The 16341-nt window shown below is 44.0% G+C and overlaps 1 protein-coding gene across 3 annotated transcripts in view; it reads left to right on the forward strand.

Moving 5' to 3' along the window:
* The window catches only part of TEDC1 (tubulin epsilon and delta complex 1), a 71118-nt gene that overhangs the window by 32879 nt on the left and 21898 nt on the right, over positions 1-16341 (forward strand). For 2 of the 3 annotated variants that reach the window (XM_084211019.1, XM_084211020.1), the window contains 2 exons: positions 12789-12875; positions 16090-16302. In XM_084211019.1, coding sequence (XP_084067145.1) covers positions 12789-12875; positions 16090-16302 — 300 coding nt within the window. The remainder of the gene's footprint in view (positions 1-12788; positions 12876-16089; positions 16303-16341) is intronic. The other variant, XM_084211021.1, reaches the window with a different exon arrangement.

Below are 16341 nucleotides of genomic sequence, written 5' to 3' on the forward strand. Positions count from 1 at the left end.
TACACATAGCTCTTAGTATAAAAAGCCAACAGCACCCCAAGGGCAGGGACTGTGCCACAACCCAACCTGCTGGACAGACCTCAGCAGGGCAGAGAAAGAATGGAACAGATAAGAGAAAATAAACAACCTTGAGAAGCAGAGCTGAGGAACCCTGACTGCTCCTTTGGTGGCAGGGCTGGGAAAAAAGAGACTTTCTAAAACCTGGGGGTCATCTCAACCACAGAAACCCGAGACCATGGAGGGCTGTGCACGGGGTTGCAAGTTGTTGAGCTGTGCTGGGTAGATATATCCATGAAGTGCTTTATAGTAACTTCTAAATTTCCTGAAAATCATGTCTTGGAAGTCTCAGTTAAGGCATCCAAAAGCAATGGAAGCATTTTACTTACATCTCCTTGTTTTCATTTCCCATTTGCAGCCCAGCAGCAATGCTATTATCTTGTCTCACATGGGTCATTAGGGAAGATAACTTGTTTATCTTCGAGATAAAAGTTCTGCCTTTAGAATGGGATTTGAATGATGTGTGACAAATAAGGCTATGGTTTCCCTCTGAAGAACAAACAGAATAATATGCCATTTGAAAGGAAAAGGAATAGCATGTGGAGTGAGCACCAGCCAGTCTGTGCCCTTGGTGAGACAGATTATGAAAGGAAACATTTTGGTTGCATAATGCCAGACCTTATACACATGGGAGGGTCAAATTAGTGTTGTTCAGGCAGCTTGAATTCTGGCACTTTTTAACTTTGAATGCTACAGTTCCCAACTTTAGCATTTATCCTGCTGGGCTGTGCATTAGAGGTGTAAAACACGCTTCCTGCCATGTGCTCTGAGCAGCACTGCCAGTGAAAGGCAATGCTTTTTTCCCCCCTGTTAAATGACTTAATGTTTTGTGTTGCTCTTCCAACAACTTTAGACATTTTACATGCATGGTAGTCAGGCTGGTGAGAAATAACATGGGAGCTGGCATTAATATTGCAGAGGAGAGCAGATCTGATGATGTATTGCATTATATATGGGGCTCCAGCACCTAAATGCAGGAGGCTGGAGGCTCACACAAGAAAGCTTGAGGGAGCTGAATGATCCAGAGTGCTGGAATTGGGATGGTGGTTGTTCAAGAGATTGAAAGGATGGGTTTAATATGAAGGTCACCTGGAGGCTAAAATGAAGTATACCCTTGATGCTGCTCTGTGTGTCACAGGGTGTGCAGCCCTTTTCTGAGCTGGCCTTCTGACCCTGCCAGAGACTCCTGGACTGCTGCTTTCCCCTTGGTGCCCTGCCATTGCTCAGGTGAATGGTGGAGCGAGAATGGGCTTTAAACCTCCCTGGTTCTGCTGGCTGAAAGGTTTGTTCTCTCTCTCTAGCTGTCTCTGGTGTTTTGGTGGTGTTATGTCAGGAGCAGAGTGGCTGCTGTGGTGCTCTGCACCAGAATTGCTGTGTTGCAATGTTGGTGTGAGGGTCCCCAGGATGAGGTGAGAGATGAGAATTGACTCCAAGTTCTCAGAAGGCTGATTTATTATAATATGATATTATATTATATTAAAAGAAAATTATATACTGAAACTAAAGAAAGAGAAAGGAGACATCAGAAGGCTAGATGAGAATGAGAATAAAAACTTGTGACTGAGCAGAGTCCGACACAGCTGGACTGGGATTGGTCATTAATTAAAAACAATTCACATGGAACCAATCAAAGATGCCCCTGTTGGTGAGCAACTTCCAGAGCACATTCCAAGCAATCAGATCATTATTGTTTACATTTCTTTTCTGAGGCTTCTCAGGAAAAAAATCCTGGTGAAGGGATTTCTCAGAAAATATCACAGTGACATTGCTGTGCTTGGGTGGGTGGAGTTGCAGAGCCCCCAGGGAGGGGAAGTTCTGTTGGAAATCCACGTTTACATTGGTGTGACGATGCCCAACACAATCCCTTCCAGTGTTGTGTCTTCCTAGTGGGACTGCCTTGATCCCCTTTAAAATTCAGAACAGTTATTACTCGTTGCTTTTCTGTGAGAAGGCTCTGTTGGTTTGAAGTTTGGTGCACTGAAGGTTGTTGGGATTGGAAGAAGCTCTGGTGGATTTTGTTCCTTCTGCCTGTGTGCCTGGGAACCCCTCCCCATCCTTCCTGGAGCAGCAGTGGGTGCTGTTTTACAAAAGAGGTGATTTGGTGGTTGTTATGTATTTCCTGCAGAATGGGAGAGTGGCTACTGAGAAAACAATTTAAAGCAGAAATCCAAAGAATGCTGGGCAATTCAGGCATAATTTTTCTTCCTCACATTTCATTGCAAGGCAAGAGTAAGTGCTAAGAAAGCAAAGGAGCTGTCAGTGACAGCATGTGCTGCCCACCCTGTGCTACATGACAGGAACAAAGAATATTTTCCCTGCCTTTTTTAATGATTCACTTTACAGGAGGAGAGGGTAGGCTGCCATGTCATTTTCCTTCCGAAATGCTGTGGGCAAATGGTTTTCAGTTCCTTCCCTGACATTTTTCACATAAAACATGGTTTGCTGTAGGAGTTACTAAAGCCTCCTGGAAGCAGTGGATCCGGGTACTCATTTGCAAAACTGAGGCAGAACAGATTCCACCCTTGTCATCCGTGTAAATTCAGGAAGAATTACAGAGGTCAAATGGCTTCAAAGCTGCTTTTAGACAGTGTCTGCTTGTAGCCAAGTTCCTGATCCTTCTTAAGAAAGGGAGATCTTGGAAATCTCTGCCCTGCTGTGCACTGTGGAAGCCAGAGCAGTCAAATTGTGTGAGATAATGTATATTGGGAGTTTCTAAGGCTGACTGAAGTCGATTTTAGAAGGGAAGGCTGAAAAAAAGTTTAATATAAATGACTTGCCTTTGAATACTTTGTGTAGTCTCCTCTCGGGGCAGGCAGTGGACCAGTTGTCTTGGGTGAGGAATTCTCTCCTAACTTCCCTGTTCATCCCTGTGGTGCTGCTGCTGGAGCTTTTACTCACCCTCCAGAAGCAGGGGGGCTTGGCTTCCAGATCCTGTCTGGAAAAATGGGCAAGCACTTTCCAGAGCCATGGAGTAGGTGGAGGTCAGAGTGGAAGTTCAGGCTTGACAGGAGAGAGTTAACTGAGGGAGAGTGGAGAGGCTAGAAATGTATGAATGACTCTTCCTCTTGCTGTAGGAAGAAAGAAGCCTCTGCAGGAGCTAAACTGCTCTAAATCTCAAAAGGTGAATATGATCAAAACAATTCTCTTTCCCTGAACTGGCTGTGGCATCAGATGGTTTCTGCTCCTCTGATGCCTGCTGTTCCCTGCTGGTTCAGTTCCACCTGCTCTGGGACAGGCACTTTCCACCTCTGCAGGGCCTCAGATCCTGCTGCTGGTTCTCTTTCAAGGCAGTGTGGAGTGTCCCATCCCAGGAGGAGGCAGGGATGTGTCATTAAGGAGCTTTGAGGAAGGCAGGAGGCACAGAGAATGAACCTGTGTTTGTGTTTTACTGAAGGAAAATCCTGACATCTTCATGGCCAAATTGGTTACAGGGGGGTTGCATAAGGGAGCAGTGGGGAATTGTTTGGGTCACTGAGCTCAAATTGGTGTCTGGCTGTTAGTGGGGTCCCTCTGGGCTCAGCTGGAGGTCCAGTACCCTTTACCAATAGCTGGGGGCTCAGGGGGGCAGAGGGTTGCCCAGGAGTCAGCAGTGTGCCCAGGCAGCAAAGGCTGGCTGCATCCTGAGCGCTGCCAGCTGGAATCCTGCCCCTCTGCCAGATCCCTGGGATTGCAGGGCAGGAATCCTGCCCCTCTGCCCATCCCTGGGATTGCAAGGCAGGAATCCTGCCCCTCTGCCCATCCCTGGGATTGCAGAGCAGGAATCCTGCCCCTCTGCCCATCCCTGGGATTGCAGAGCAGGAATCCTGCCCCTCTGCCCATCCCTGGGATTGCAGGGCAGGAATCCTTGTGGGTGCTGTTTTACAAAAGAGGTGATTTGGTGGTTGTTATGAATCCTGCCCCTCTGCCCATCCCTGGGATTGCAAGGCAGGAATCCTGCCCCTCTGCCCATCCCTGGGAGGGCAAGGCTGGAATCCTGCCCCTCTGCCCATCCCTGGGATTGCAGGGCAGGAATCCTGCCCCTCTGCCCATCCCTGGGATTGCAAGGCAGGAATCCTGCCCCTCTGGCAGCCTGAGTGCTCGGTGTCCCTGTCCCAGCACAAGGACCAGGAGCAAATCCAGTGCAGCCTCTGGGGTGGTCAGAGCATGGACCAAGCCCTTCTCAGAGGTGCACTGGGACAGGAGAGGCAGCAGGCACAAGTTGGAACGTGAGAATTCTGGCCAGGTAAAACAGGAAACATTGCCGTGAATTGATCAAACTCTGGAAGCACATCCTGGAGAAGGGGTGACATCTGTGGTGACCTCTGTGCTGTTGGTGTTCTGGACTTGCTGGGCAGAGCCCTGAGCACCTTGCTTCGAGCAGGAGATGGGATTTGAGACCTCCAGAGGTTCCTTCCCACCTGTGTGTTTCAGGAGTGCTGGCATGGAACCAGCTCCTTCAGCTCCCAGGCAGCAGCTTATCATCAGCCATGAATCACTTAGCTGTTGAACTTTTTACCCAATTTCACTTTCCCAGTGCCCCTTCTTGGGAAGGATGCTCTGGGTTTTTTTTTTTTTTTATTACTCCAGACAGGTTTAGTGCTAAAATATTTCTTGAGATATTTTTTTAAGCAAGGTGGCCTCTGGCTGCAGTTAGTGTCCGGTTGGAGGGAACTGGCAGCATTATATAGCAACACTAAAGCAAATCATTCTACCTCATAGCATTATTACCTTGATCTGAAAATATCCCCAGGCTGCAATTTGTCACTAATATTGCTTTCAGCTAAACTTATCCATACAAAAAGAAAGGAGTTAATAGAGCTGCAGTTCTGTAGTTGCCATCACCATTTTTTTGGGGATGAGTTATTGCTTAGCACTTTTTACTGACCAAGCTTATAGAGTTCTTGGACCTTGAAAAATGATGCAGTGGTTTATCACAGACTCCATAAATTGTTGGACTATGTAGCAGCAATATGTTAGATCCTCCACCACAGGAAAGGAAGGTGTCTCTGAAGCACAGGATATCCATACTGCCCTGGTGTGAACACGTGGCTGTGATTGCCAGCAGCAGAACTGATGGAATGGTACTGAGCCTCACTGCTGCTTCTGTGCTTTTGCTTGTTTTATGCCATACTTAACATAATTTGAATGCTGTGACAGTGACAATGACAGTGATATACTAGAATGTAATTCCACCTGAGACAATGCAGCTGGAATTAATAAGCTGGAGAGACAAGGCTGAGGTATTTTGTCATCAGTCGGCATTCATTTTTTATTTTTTTTTTTCTTTTCCTGGTGGAAGTGCCAGCAAACCCAGTGGGGGAAGCAAGCTGTCCAGCTCAGGGGATGCTTTGGGTCAGCACAGGGAGCACAGGGACCAGCATCATCCCTGATGCCTGTAAGCTGAAGGTGGAACTGCCACTGAGGTGAGAGGAGTGCCCTGTATCCACATCCAAATCCCCTGGTCATGCTGTGCTGCCTCTTGCCTTTCTGGCAGAGGAGACTCAGAGTGAGAGTGCCTTACTTGCTGATAGCTTTTGGTGATGGAGTCAGAAGGGGTTTTGCTGGTGCAGCCTGGTAGATCTTATCTGGGGTATTGGACCCTGAAGGAGCAAATTCAATATCAGGGGAAAAAAGTTTGGGTGAGGAGCTTTAAAACTCCTGACTCATCTCTTGAATTGTGCCTTAAAGCTAACAGTAGTCACTAGGAGGTGCAGAGCTGCTTGAGGAGTCTGCCCTGCTGTTGTGTTCATGCCAAAGAGAAATGAGTGATGAGCTTCTTCCCACTCTTTTGTGCCAAAGTACAGCTCTTGATGAAGGCTGATCCTGAAGTGCCCCAGAACTATGATAATCTTGTGATGCCTAACTGGGGCCTTGTGTTGTCCTGCATCCACCTCTGAATAAAAATACACTTAACCCATGCAGAAAGTCAAACAGGACAGGACCCCTCCTCTCTCCAGCCTCACTGCTCATTAAAGAAGCAGACCACAGTTAAATTCATATATTGCAATGCCTTTGGCCACAGCTGAACTGAACTGTACTGCTTTTCTGCATGTGAGAATGCAGCTCAGATTGTGAGGAGACTGCTAGAGCTGTTTTTACAGCCTTGTAAAATTAAACTTTCTGTGCAATTGGCCCATAATGTTAACTCAGCTCTCCTGGCAGGTATTTTTGTTTTTTTAAATAGCCAAGGAAATAGAGTTATAAAATCAGCTATTACTCACGTTTTGCAAGAGATTTTGGATTTGTGGTTCTTTTTAAAGTTTGTTGCTTAATTTAAAGGAGCGTGAAAGAGACTAGCAAGAGAAATTAATTGACATGAGGAACTATAGCAGACTTTAAATTAGTAGTTTCTCTAGTCAGTAACACATTTTAAAATGTGTGAAAATACCTGCATGCACAAACAGTCTATGATGGCTTGTCAAAGAGCTAGGCTGGGAGAAACTGTACTCATATCAAGTGGCAATCTTAGACTAATCCACATGTTGAGTACATTTTTAAATTAATTGTCTGTGGCCTGTTAAAAATACTGGGAAATGGGCAAGTATGTGGGGGGGAGGAAAGGAAAAAAATGAGTGTGGATAATGCTTTGTTCTGTGTACAGAAAGGATCTGAATAAAAGCAGAAGAATAATGGTCTTTTTTTGACATCAGCTGCATGGGGGTTTTGGTTGGCAGTACAATAATAACAGCTGTCAGGCAGTACTGTGATACAATTTGATGCTTTTCTTTGAAATCCTCTAGCTGAGATTTCTCTAAAGTAAATTGTGATTTTTGGTATCTACTGGATGTGCTTTAACTGAGATACAGGTGCTTGGTACTGCCTGAAAGTTTGGCTTTTCAAGGATGCCAGGTTAGGCACCCAAAGTCATTGGTACCTTTAGGGAAGAAAATAAGTACCTTTTTCATTCTTGAATTATTGATCTTGCCTGTTGAAGTGTAAAACTTCAGGCTTCTTTTTCCTGGTATTTTCCCACGTTTTAATACGCTTGCATGGGGAAAATGCCAAGTGGTGCCTTCACGGACCCGTTCCTCTGCAGATGAATGGCATTGATACATCCCAGTTCCCTGCCTATCAATGTGAAAGCTGTACTACCATTTTTATCTGCCAAATGCCTCATTCTGTTTGTTTTAAATATCATTTTCTCTTGGTTGCATTTTAAACAGCTGTTTTCTGAATCCCTCCACAAGTAGCAGTTACATTTTATAATGATGGTCTTTGTCATTTAAGTTTTTTAATGAGTGGTTTGATTTCCTGCTCTCTGAGATAGCTCAACTGGAGTTTGAGCTGTGGTGGCATAAAACTGGTGTTGGTGGGTGGAAAGGTCCCATATTTTGGTTTAGGTGTTGGAGATTTTGCACATATCCAGGCATCTGGAATTATACTCAGGCACCCAAAACTGCTGTGTTTTGTATTCTATGTATTGTGTCTTCTGCAAAAGATGGAAGTCCTGCTTCTCATCCACTTCTGTCCTCCAAGAGCCTTTCAGATCCTCTGCCTTGTGATGGTTGGGCTGCAGTGCTCTCCTGCTCTGTCTTGGCTTTCAGTGGTGTTTCACAGGCAGAGAAATTAGAGAAGTTCTTTATTTGCCTTGTGCCTGGAGGCTGCTTGTAGTTCTGTAGGTTTGTGCTCTTCAGCTGCTGGTATTTCACACTACTCTAGCGTGACTTTCTAGTTTTCAGGCCTATTTATTTTTGTTTTAGCCTTCAAGGGATATGTGGCAATGTCTGAAACCAGCTTTGCATCTGGAAAAATCACAATGTGGAGCTGAAACTTGGAACACTGTGTGTGTCCACCTACAGTGTTGTTTGTTTGTCCCAGCCTGAGATGGCTGTGATACTGAGATTTGCTCAGTTTGTTTTGGTGTAGGCATCTCAAAATTTAGCCATGCCAAAGTTATATTTAGGTTGTGTGGGCCATTTTAAACCAAATTTAAATCTGAAAACCTGCCTGCTAAGAGGCTCCTAATTTGTCAAGGTTTGCAGGTTTTTTCAGGTCAGGTAGTTTTGTATTGGTAGAGGAGAAGATGTGTTGAATTCTTTTTGTTTCATCTGATGCTTGGTTAGGTCTCTGAAGCTTAATCCCAGTTATAGTTTATTTCTGGTACCATAAATGCTATAACTTTCCTGAATGTTTACCCCTTTTCTTTGCATTTTTTTTTTGAATGGACTTCTCTACTTAGCTTCTCTCCTGTGCTTGTGAGATACTCAGAATTAGAATTCAGATTACCTAACTGCCCACTGAATAAAGCCATTCCCTATTAAACAATTATTGAATAGTCTAGGTAGCTTCCCCATATAAGCTCTCCTGCTAAGCCAACCCTGTCTCAAGCCTTGAGTAATTCTCCAGAGATGTTGGCATTTGGGTGAGGTTTGCAGGGCTCAGGAGTCCAGTGCAAGTTTTCTGTCTACAGACATATATGAACAGTGATGAATTAGCAGTGTTTTGTCTCTGAGCCAAGAAACAGAATTTATTGCTGAAAGACCATTTTTTTTGTCTGTCTAACAATAAAATGATTTTCTGAACATTTAGGCAGAGCAATTTTTGATTAAAAATAGTTTTGCCAGTGCTATGGATGTTGAATTATGAGCTGTGGGCATCAGAGATTAAATACTTGTTGCGGGGAGGTCTCTGGAACTGAGCCTGTGAAAAGGGTGCATTATGCTGCAAATTTATTAAATATTGATTTCCATAACAGTCTACAGGCACTAATGATTTTTCTAATATGGTGGTAAATAATATGAAAGAGATTAATATCTCTACAGAAAAAGTAATTGCAAATATGTTTAAACAACATACGAATTACACTTGGGGATGCTGAGGAAGATTCAACTTTGGCCTCTTGTTGAGTATCACAGGATGGGCAGGGTTGGAAAGGACCTCTGGAGGCACCTAGTCCGACCTCCCTGCTCAAGGAGGGAGCACGTTCCTCAGGGCTGAGTGCAGATGGCTTTTGAGGATTTTCAGGGAAGTGTCCAAAACCACCTTGGTCGCCTGTCGGAACCCAGGACATCCCTCTGGACTCGAGACCCTGGCAAGGGGCTCAGAGACCTTGGCACGGAGTCAAAAACACCTTTGATTTTAAGCCCATGGAAATAATTACCAACTTTGTGTCAAGAGTTGCAAACCACAAGAATTTGAGTAGAATGATAGTGAATTTATCACAAAGCGGAAAAGTAGAATTTTGGGGTTTTAGAATGGGGGTTCAAGAGGCAAGATAGAAGAATCTGGGTGTGTTCTGTCCTTCTTCTTCTTGTCCTCCACCTTCTGCTGTGATGGTGGCACTTCTGGATTGGTTTAGAGTAGAGACAGACTGTCTAACACAGGTGATAGGTATTGGAAAATTATTGTAAATAAAGTACATGTAGTTCTTAGTATAAAAAGATATAAAAAGTTTTTAGTATAAAAAGACTGCCACTGAAGGCTGTCAGTGTGCCTCAACCCAACTTGCTAAACAGACCTCAACGAGTCAGAAAAGCACTGTATTAGATAGGAGCAAATAAACAACCCTGAGAACCAGAGCCGAAGAATCCCATCTTCTTCTTCGAGCACAGGGCTGGGAAAAAAAGACTTCAATACCTCAGGAGCCTTTCCAACAACAACAAACCCCAGAGTCACCTTCTGCTGCTGAAGCTCCCACTGTTTCCTGAGGTTTGTGATCTGTACTGGGGGCTGGATGTTTGGCTTTGGAGGTCACAGCCACGTGCTGGAGGAAGCAAGGTATGCTCTTCACAGAGTTAGAGCATCCTTCTGCATCACACTGGGGTTTCCTGGCAGCCTGCTCTGAGCCAGCTCAGCTAGGCACAGTTCACCCTCTGTAGCAAAGCTGTTGCTTGCACCAGGGGTGGTTTCTTTACAAAGGCTCCGAGAAGTTGTTCCTGCAAAGCTTTTGCTCTCAGCATTCATTATGGAATTGCCTCTCCACAGAGATTAGCAATTTGAATTTGTCGTTACTTTTTCAGTCGGTGTAAATATTTTAGAGCAATAACTTCCCCCAGAAGAATGAAGGAAATGGATTTGGTTGTCTTAATTTTGTGTAGAGGGAAACACAATTTTCAGGCATTATGCTTAAGTATCACTTAGATACCCATGTGAGGCGCTTTTTTGACTCACTGCTTCGCTTTTTTCATGAAACAAAATTGATGCTCTTCTACAGGCTGCAGTCTTTAAATTTCATTAGGAGGTGTGACTCGGGGTCCTCAGATCACTGAAAATGGCTTGGCAGCTTTAGTTACAGCTTGGGAATTTCTTTTACGTTTTGAGAGGTTAGTGTAGCATCAGAGGTGGAACTGCTCCTGAACTCCTGTTGGCAGTAAATGAACAAGGAGTGGGGCTGTGTTCGAGGGGATGCAGAGGCACAATCTGGGGTTTGGTTTCTGAAATACCAGCTCTGGCATGTGGGACCTAAGAAAATGTGCATTGTGGCCTCAAAGTCCCAAAAAGCAGAGTTTGTTAAAGAACACAAAATGCTCGTGAGAAGCTTGTGCAAAGGATGAGGCTGGGGAAGGAAGGTGCCTGACAGAAATGTTCATTTCTAAGTGTAGGCATGTCTGAGTGAAAACCTGTCCCCCCGGGGCATGTGGAGCCTGTCTTTGTGACCAAATTCAAGGCACATGGACATACAATGCATTGTCCCTTCCCAATCTTGAACATTTATTTGTTTTTATGATTTTTGCTAAGGTATCTCAAGGATATTTGTAGTACATTATTTTTTTATTGCGTTCTGCTTTATTCTCCATGCTGCAATAATATCAAAGGCCTGTAAAAAAAGGATGGCAGAGGATATTGGCATTCAGGAGCAGTGCCTAGAGTCCCTCAGGGTGGAAACTCAAATGTTGGCTATTGCAGGCCTGCCTGAGGCTGCCACGGTGCATTGCAGCTCTCCTGGAAACTGTCCTCCAAGGACTGCTGGAGTCATCCCATTACTGATTTATGGCTCAAGCATTCAGGCACACAGTTGCTGGCCTGCTGTTTCTGAGGGTGTTCATACCTTAGTGAAAGGTGAGTTTGCTGTAAGTGGGTGAATCAGATGAAGGCTTTCACACAAGCTGCTCGAGTTTTGTATCATTAGTGAAGCAGTTAAAAAAAAAAAGGCAACAACAGCACCCAAAACCAAAAGACCCCAAAGGGTTTGAGATTAGGAGACTGCTCAGGAAGCTTTGATTGTTGTTCAGGTCAGTTAACTGCAGCAGATCCTGTAGAGGTTTGGTGGAGTTTCAGAACCATATCCTTTCAGTTGTGCTGTGAAAGCAAGTGGCATATGGTGCTGCTAACGTTCTGGTGAGAACAAAGATGATGACTGTGTTTTTATTAAGATCACTCTTTTTTTGAAGGCTCAGAATGAAAAACTCCCCATCCCAGCCTTCAGCCCTCTTTAGCTGCAATAAGAGTATTCATTCTGCAATCACCCACAGCTCGTGACCACATTACAGAGCTACTTTAAAGTCAAGTAACTTCGCTCTTGCCTGAATATTTAATCAACTTTTTGGCTGGGTTTTCTTGCAAGCCTCAGATTCCATAATGTAAGCCATTTGTGCTGTAGATGTACCTATGGAAAAAAAAAAAAAAGAAGAAATGAGAAAAGGAGACAGAAAGCCATTTTTCCACCTTTTATATCCCAGCTGAGCTTGAAACTGGCAGAATCATGAAGTGTAATGCCAAGTGTCTGGGGTGTGAGCAAATGTGTAATAATTGTATTTTGGATCCAGCAGTGTTTTAGGGCAAACTGCATACAATTTCCAGCAGTTACTCTTGCAAAGTGGTTTCCTTTCTTTGGTTCCTTTATCTTCAAGTAATATCTGCATAATAAAATTGCAAAGTCAACTCATGCTTTGCACTTACTTAATTGATGTTATGTACTAAGTAAGTAAAGCAAACAAAGCTAGCAGAAGATAGTTGTCTGTATAAAATGTAATCCACAAAATGGGTTTAGCTGGTCATGGTCTGGTCTTTATCATTCTCCTCAAGGCCCTGCACTCTTTGTGGGCATCTTAAGAAGTTGCCTTTGGTGTCAGATTGGTGTTAAAATTGTTCATTTCAAAGGTATGGTCAGAACTAAATTGTTAAAGCTGGTGAGCTCTGATGTATAGGAAATTTGTTCACCTTATTATCCTTTACAAGAGCTTTTTTTTAACTGAAATGTAAATATTTAGTCTTGGAATGTCTTGTTCACCATATATGTGTGAGCATACATGTGTATCATGCATATATTTGTGAAAAAATGATAATTTGTGTACCTGTAATGCAGCATCTCTCCTTTGAGTGCTTTCAGGCAAAGGGAGGGATTCCTCATGCAGCAGATGATACAGTTTATGAAATACATAACATTTTAGAGGGAGTTCTTCCATGCTGTTTCAGAGTGAAGGGATGGACAGGGAAAAATACTTTTGGAGAAACAGCTTATTTATATTTTGTTGGTCAAGAAGCATCGAAGATGTGAAGCTGCTCATTCACTAAGCATGTCTATCAGAGCTGTGTCTCTTTGTTCCTCAAAGTAGTAGGAAACTCACTATTATGTGTGGAAAAGCCAATGAAGTTGGTACATTTGGGGTGAGGGATAAATCAGTACTACTGGGAGAAGTGTTTTACTTCACCTTTCCCCATCTGTTTTTAAAATGTTCTTGTAAAGTCACCCAGCTTGTCCCACGTACCACTCACACTCCTTTTATGCCTTTTTCAGGCTAAGCACATATTTCCTGCAGTTCTCAGGTGGCCAAGGTTACCTGATTTCCTTTCCTTTGTCTCCTCTCCTGCAGCTGTTGCAGCTCCTGGAGTCTGAGACCACGCAGCTGGAAGCCTTTCTGGAATGGAAGCAACTGGAACCAGTTTACTGGCAGTGGATGGTAACAAATTAAACTTTTCAGGGGTGCATCTTTCTTGACTTTAACATAGCTGGCTACTCCCAAAGGCCCTTAAGTCCCACAAAATTAAATGTTGCAAACCATCTGTTCAACAGCACTTGAGAAAAAGGAAAATAAAGTCTTGGTAAAGTAAGGAATGTTTTTATAGTTCTGTGATAGATGAGTAATGTGGTGATTGACTCTCACAATTAACAGCCAAATATCATGTCTATAGGTCAAGGAAGGTTTTATAGATTTATAGTTCTGTTTTACCCCCTTGCATGGTTATCAAGGGACAGCTGGGGTTGGGACATTTGGGAGGGTCAGCTTGTCACTGTGGCAGCACCTGACCTCCAGTCAGGATTTGAGGAAGTAAACTCCACAGTTCTCTTTCATTCCTGTGTTCTTCAGTAGGACTCACCCAGCTAAGCTGAGGAATTGCAGGGCAGAATGGCAGAATTTCATATAGTTAACACAAATGAAAAGGTCTGATCTTCATGTTTTTAAATAGTTTTTAAACATAGCAGTTGCACATTTTGTAAAATTAAATGGCTTTTCAGAAGAGGGCCTCTAAGCTTTATTGCAGTCTTGAGAACAACTAAATTTGCAGGCAGCTGATATTGAAAACAACTTCATTTTTCCCCAGCCAAATAGTGTGTTGACATTGCTGATTTCCCCTTGAACTGTGTTGAATGATCATAAGAAAATCAATAACCCTTTCTCTGTGCGTCTTAGGATTTCTCAAGTGAGTGCAAACGATGCCATCCATCTCACTTCTCTCTACCACTTTTGCCCATTCAGTGTTGCTGAAATAATTCTTTAGCACACCACATTAGCTCTATGAGCTTACAGAATTTTGAGAATCAGTTGAGCTGACTGCTAATTGCCCATGTGCCTTTTTCTACACTAAAAGCAAGGCAAAGGGCAGTGTGAAATTACCTCACCTGTCTTGAAGAGTACTTCCAATTTCCATTAGTTCTCTAATGGTTTTTGCTTTACATGTTTACCATCTCAGGGTTTTTGGGAAAGCATCAACATTAGCACAGACCTGGCTCCCAGGAGATAAAATATAACTGCAATTATTTCTGTGTATCCACCAAAACGTTTGCCTTTGACATGCTGAAGAGTGTTGCCTGCTTTCTGGAGTTAAGTTCTAAAGAAATACTTGAAAACTGACCAGCAACATCTTTTTAAGCTACTCAGTGTGCTGGAGGGTGAATTTGCCTTTTTCTTTTGTTTCTCTGATGATGGTGGTTGTGCCTGCATGCAGTGGGATGGATGGGGATGAGATGTGCTTAGAAAAGACAGTGGTTTTCTCCTTGTACCAAACTTGTGTTTTGCTTTGCTGATCTGATGGCTGGGGTGGTTCTTGCACAGCTGCTGCCAGCTCTGCCTGCTGCTGGTGGGCAGGAGCAAACAGAGCATGGCATCACTGCAGGGGCTGGAATGACTGCAGGGATCACAGAATGTCCTCAGCCAGAAGGGATCCACAAGGACACTGAGTCCAACTCCTGGCCCTGCACAAGACAGCCCAAAAATCCCCCCAGGTGCCTGAGAACGTTTTCTGAATGTTAGTGTTACTTTACAAGTCTGCCATTTAATCAATTTCAAAATAAGGCATAAACAGAAGAACCCCAAAGCCCCAAAAGCCAAAGCCCTTTGTTCTATCTCCTTGCAGTTTGTTATCCTGTCCATGTCCCTGCCATGTCTGTGTTCTCAGGAGCTGGGCCACGCTGCTGCTTTGTGCCAATTCCCAGCACCAGTGCTTGCCTAGAAAGGAGCTTTTGCAGGGTGTCCTGTGCCATTCTTAGCTGTCTTATGAAGCTTTTTCTTGCATGAGTTTAAGAATCTCTTGCTCTGAATTAAGCCAGTTTTTAACCTACCTTCTGAGAAAAGAGAGAAAGATGAGAAAAAAATAAAATTTCCCATCCTCTTTATAGCAGTCTTTTATATAAGTGAAGGCTGTTAGCATGTCACTGCCTTCCCAGTCCCTGTTTCTAGGCTAAGTTAAAGTTTTGATGTTTTTATGTGTCCTTGTAGGCCATACATTTGAGCTTTTGATGTTTGTTGCTGCTCTCATCTGGGACTTTCTCTCCTGTTTGTCTGTGTTTAACTTCAAGTCCCTCACCTGCATGTCAGCATTACAGTCAGCACTCTTCTATCCCTGGGACTTGTGGTTCTAGTTTGTGACACAGTGCTTGACTTCAGCAGCGTGACACTGGTGACTTGTGGCTCTCTGACATCTCCAGCAGTGCTGCTGCTGTGCAGTAATGATGCACTTGCTTTTTCCTTGCTCGTGTACAGACCACGCTGCTCAACTGCTGAATTTCCTGCCAGTGTTTCTAAATTACTTCTTCAATTGCTAAAGATAATTTTGGATGCAAATTATGTCCTTAAAAGAGATTATGACCTCTCCTATTGAATGTCTTCTTGATAACAGTATGGAAATTAATATTTCATATTCTGTGAGTGAGGCCTATGTCCTTTAGTTATGCTGTGCTATTCAGGCTTGAAAAATGTGTGTTTCTGCACAGTCTGTGCACCAGAGTGTATAGATGGGCTCTGAATGTTTTGTTTAAATGCTTTTGGGTTTTTTTGTGTTTGGTTTTTTTTTTTTTTTTCCCCTTGAGTATTTGAAATAGCAGTTGCTACCTTGGAAGGCAATTGCACAGTTAATTATCAAACCAGCTAGATGGTCATGGCCAAGCAGAGCTGTCAGCTCCTGACCAGTCTGGAGCAGGGATCCGTGGATGTTTCTCACCTTGTGGAGTTTTCCATGGGCACAGGTGACCCTGTGGGTGTTAGAGCAGGTGGGGCTGTCCTGGACAGTGTGAGCATGTCCCTCCCTGGTCCTCACTTTGTTACCAAAAGCCCTAGAAGTGCATCCAAGCTCGGAATTGGAGAGGAAGGGCATATCTAGAGGTGCTGCAGTGCTGATCACCTCCATCTCAGGAGTGTTGGTTTATGCTTTAGTGCAGTGGAGAGTAGCTGACTGTGCAGTGCTTTCTAAAATAAGCCAGGTTAGCAACATAAGTTTTCTGTTAACTTGGAAATATGTTACAGTGAACTGAGGGGGTTCTCTTAAAATAACTCTGAAATTGTGGAGCAACTGTATCTTGAGATGGCAGCAGTGAATTCCTAGCTATGAATTACCACAAGGATGGGGGGAACCATTTTAGCTCCTGCTGAAATGTAACTTTTATTGTTTTTTGTTTAGGAAACGGTGTTGGATGATATGGCTGAGGAGGGAAATATGTGTGAGTCCCAGGATGCTCATGTGGAGAAAAGAAGGCTGCCAGAGGTGACCTCCTGCTGCCCCTGGGCTGCCAAGCTGGCTGGACAAATGGACAGGTTATCCAGGGAGCTGCTGGCTCTGCAGGAGCAGCTGCAGCAGCTCGTGGCTCAGCGAAGGGCTGCCTGCTGGGAGAAGGTAAGGGCTGGGCTGCTGCTCTCACCCTGCAGATGTTTG

Source organism: Fringilla coelebs (genome assembly GCF_963513975.1).
Source record: "Fringilla coelebs genome assembly, chromosome: 9".
NCBI lineage: Eukaryota > Metazoa > Chordata > Aves > Passeriformes > Fringillidae > Fringilla > Fringilla coelebs.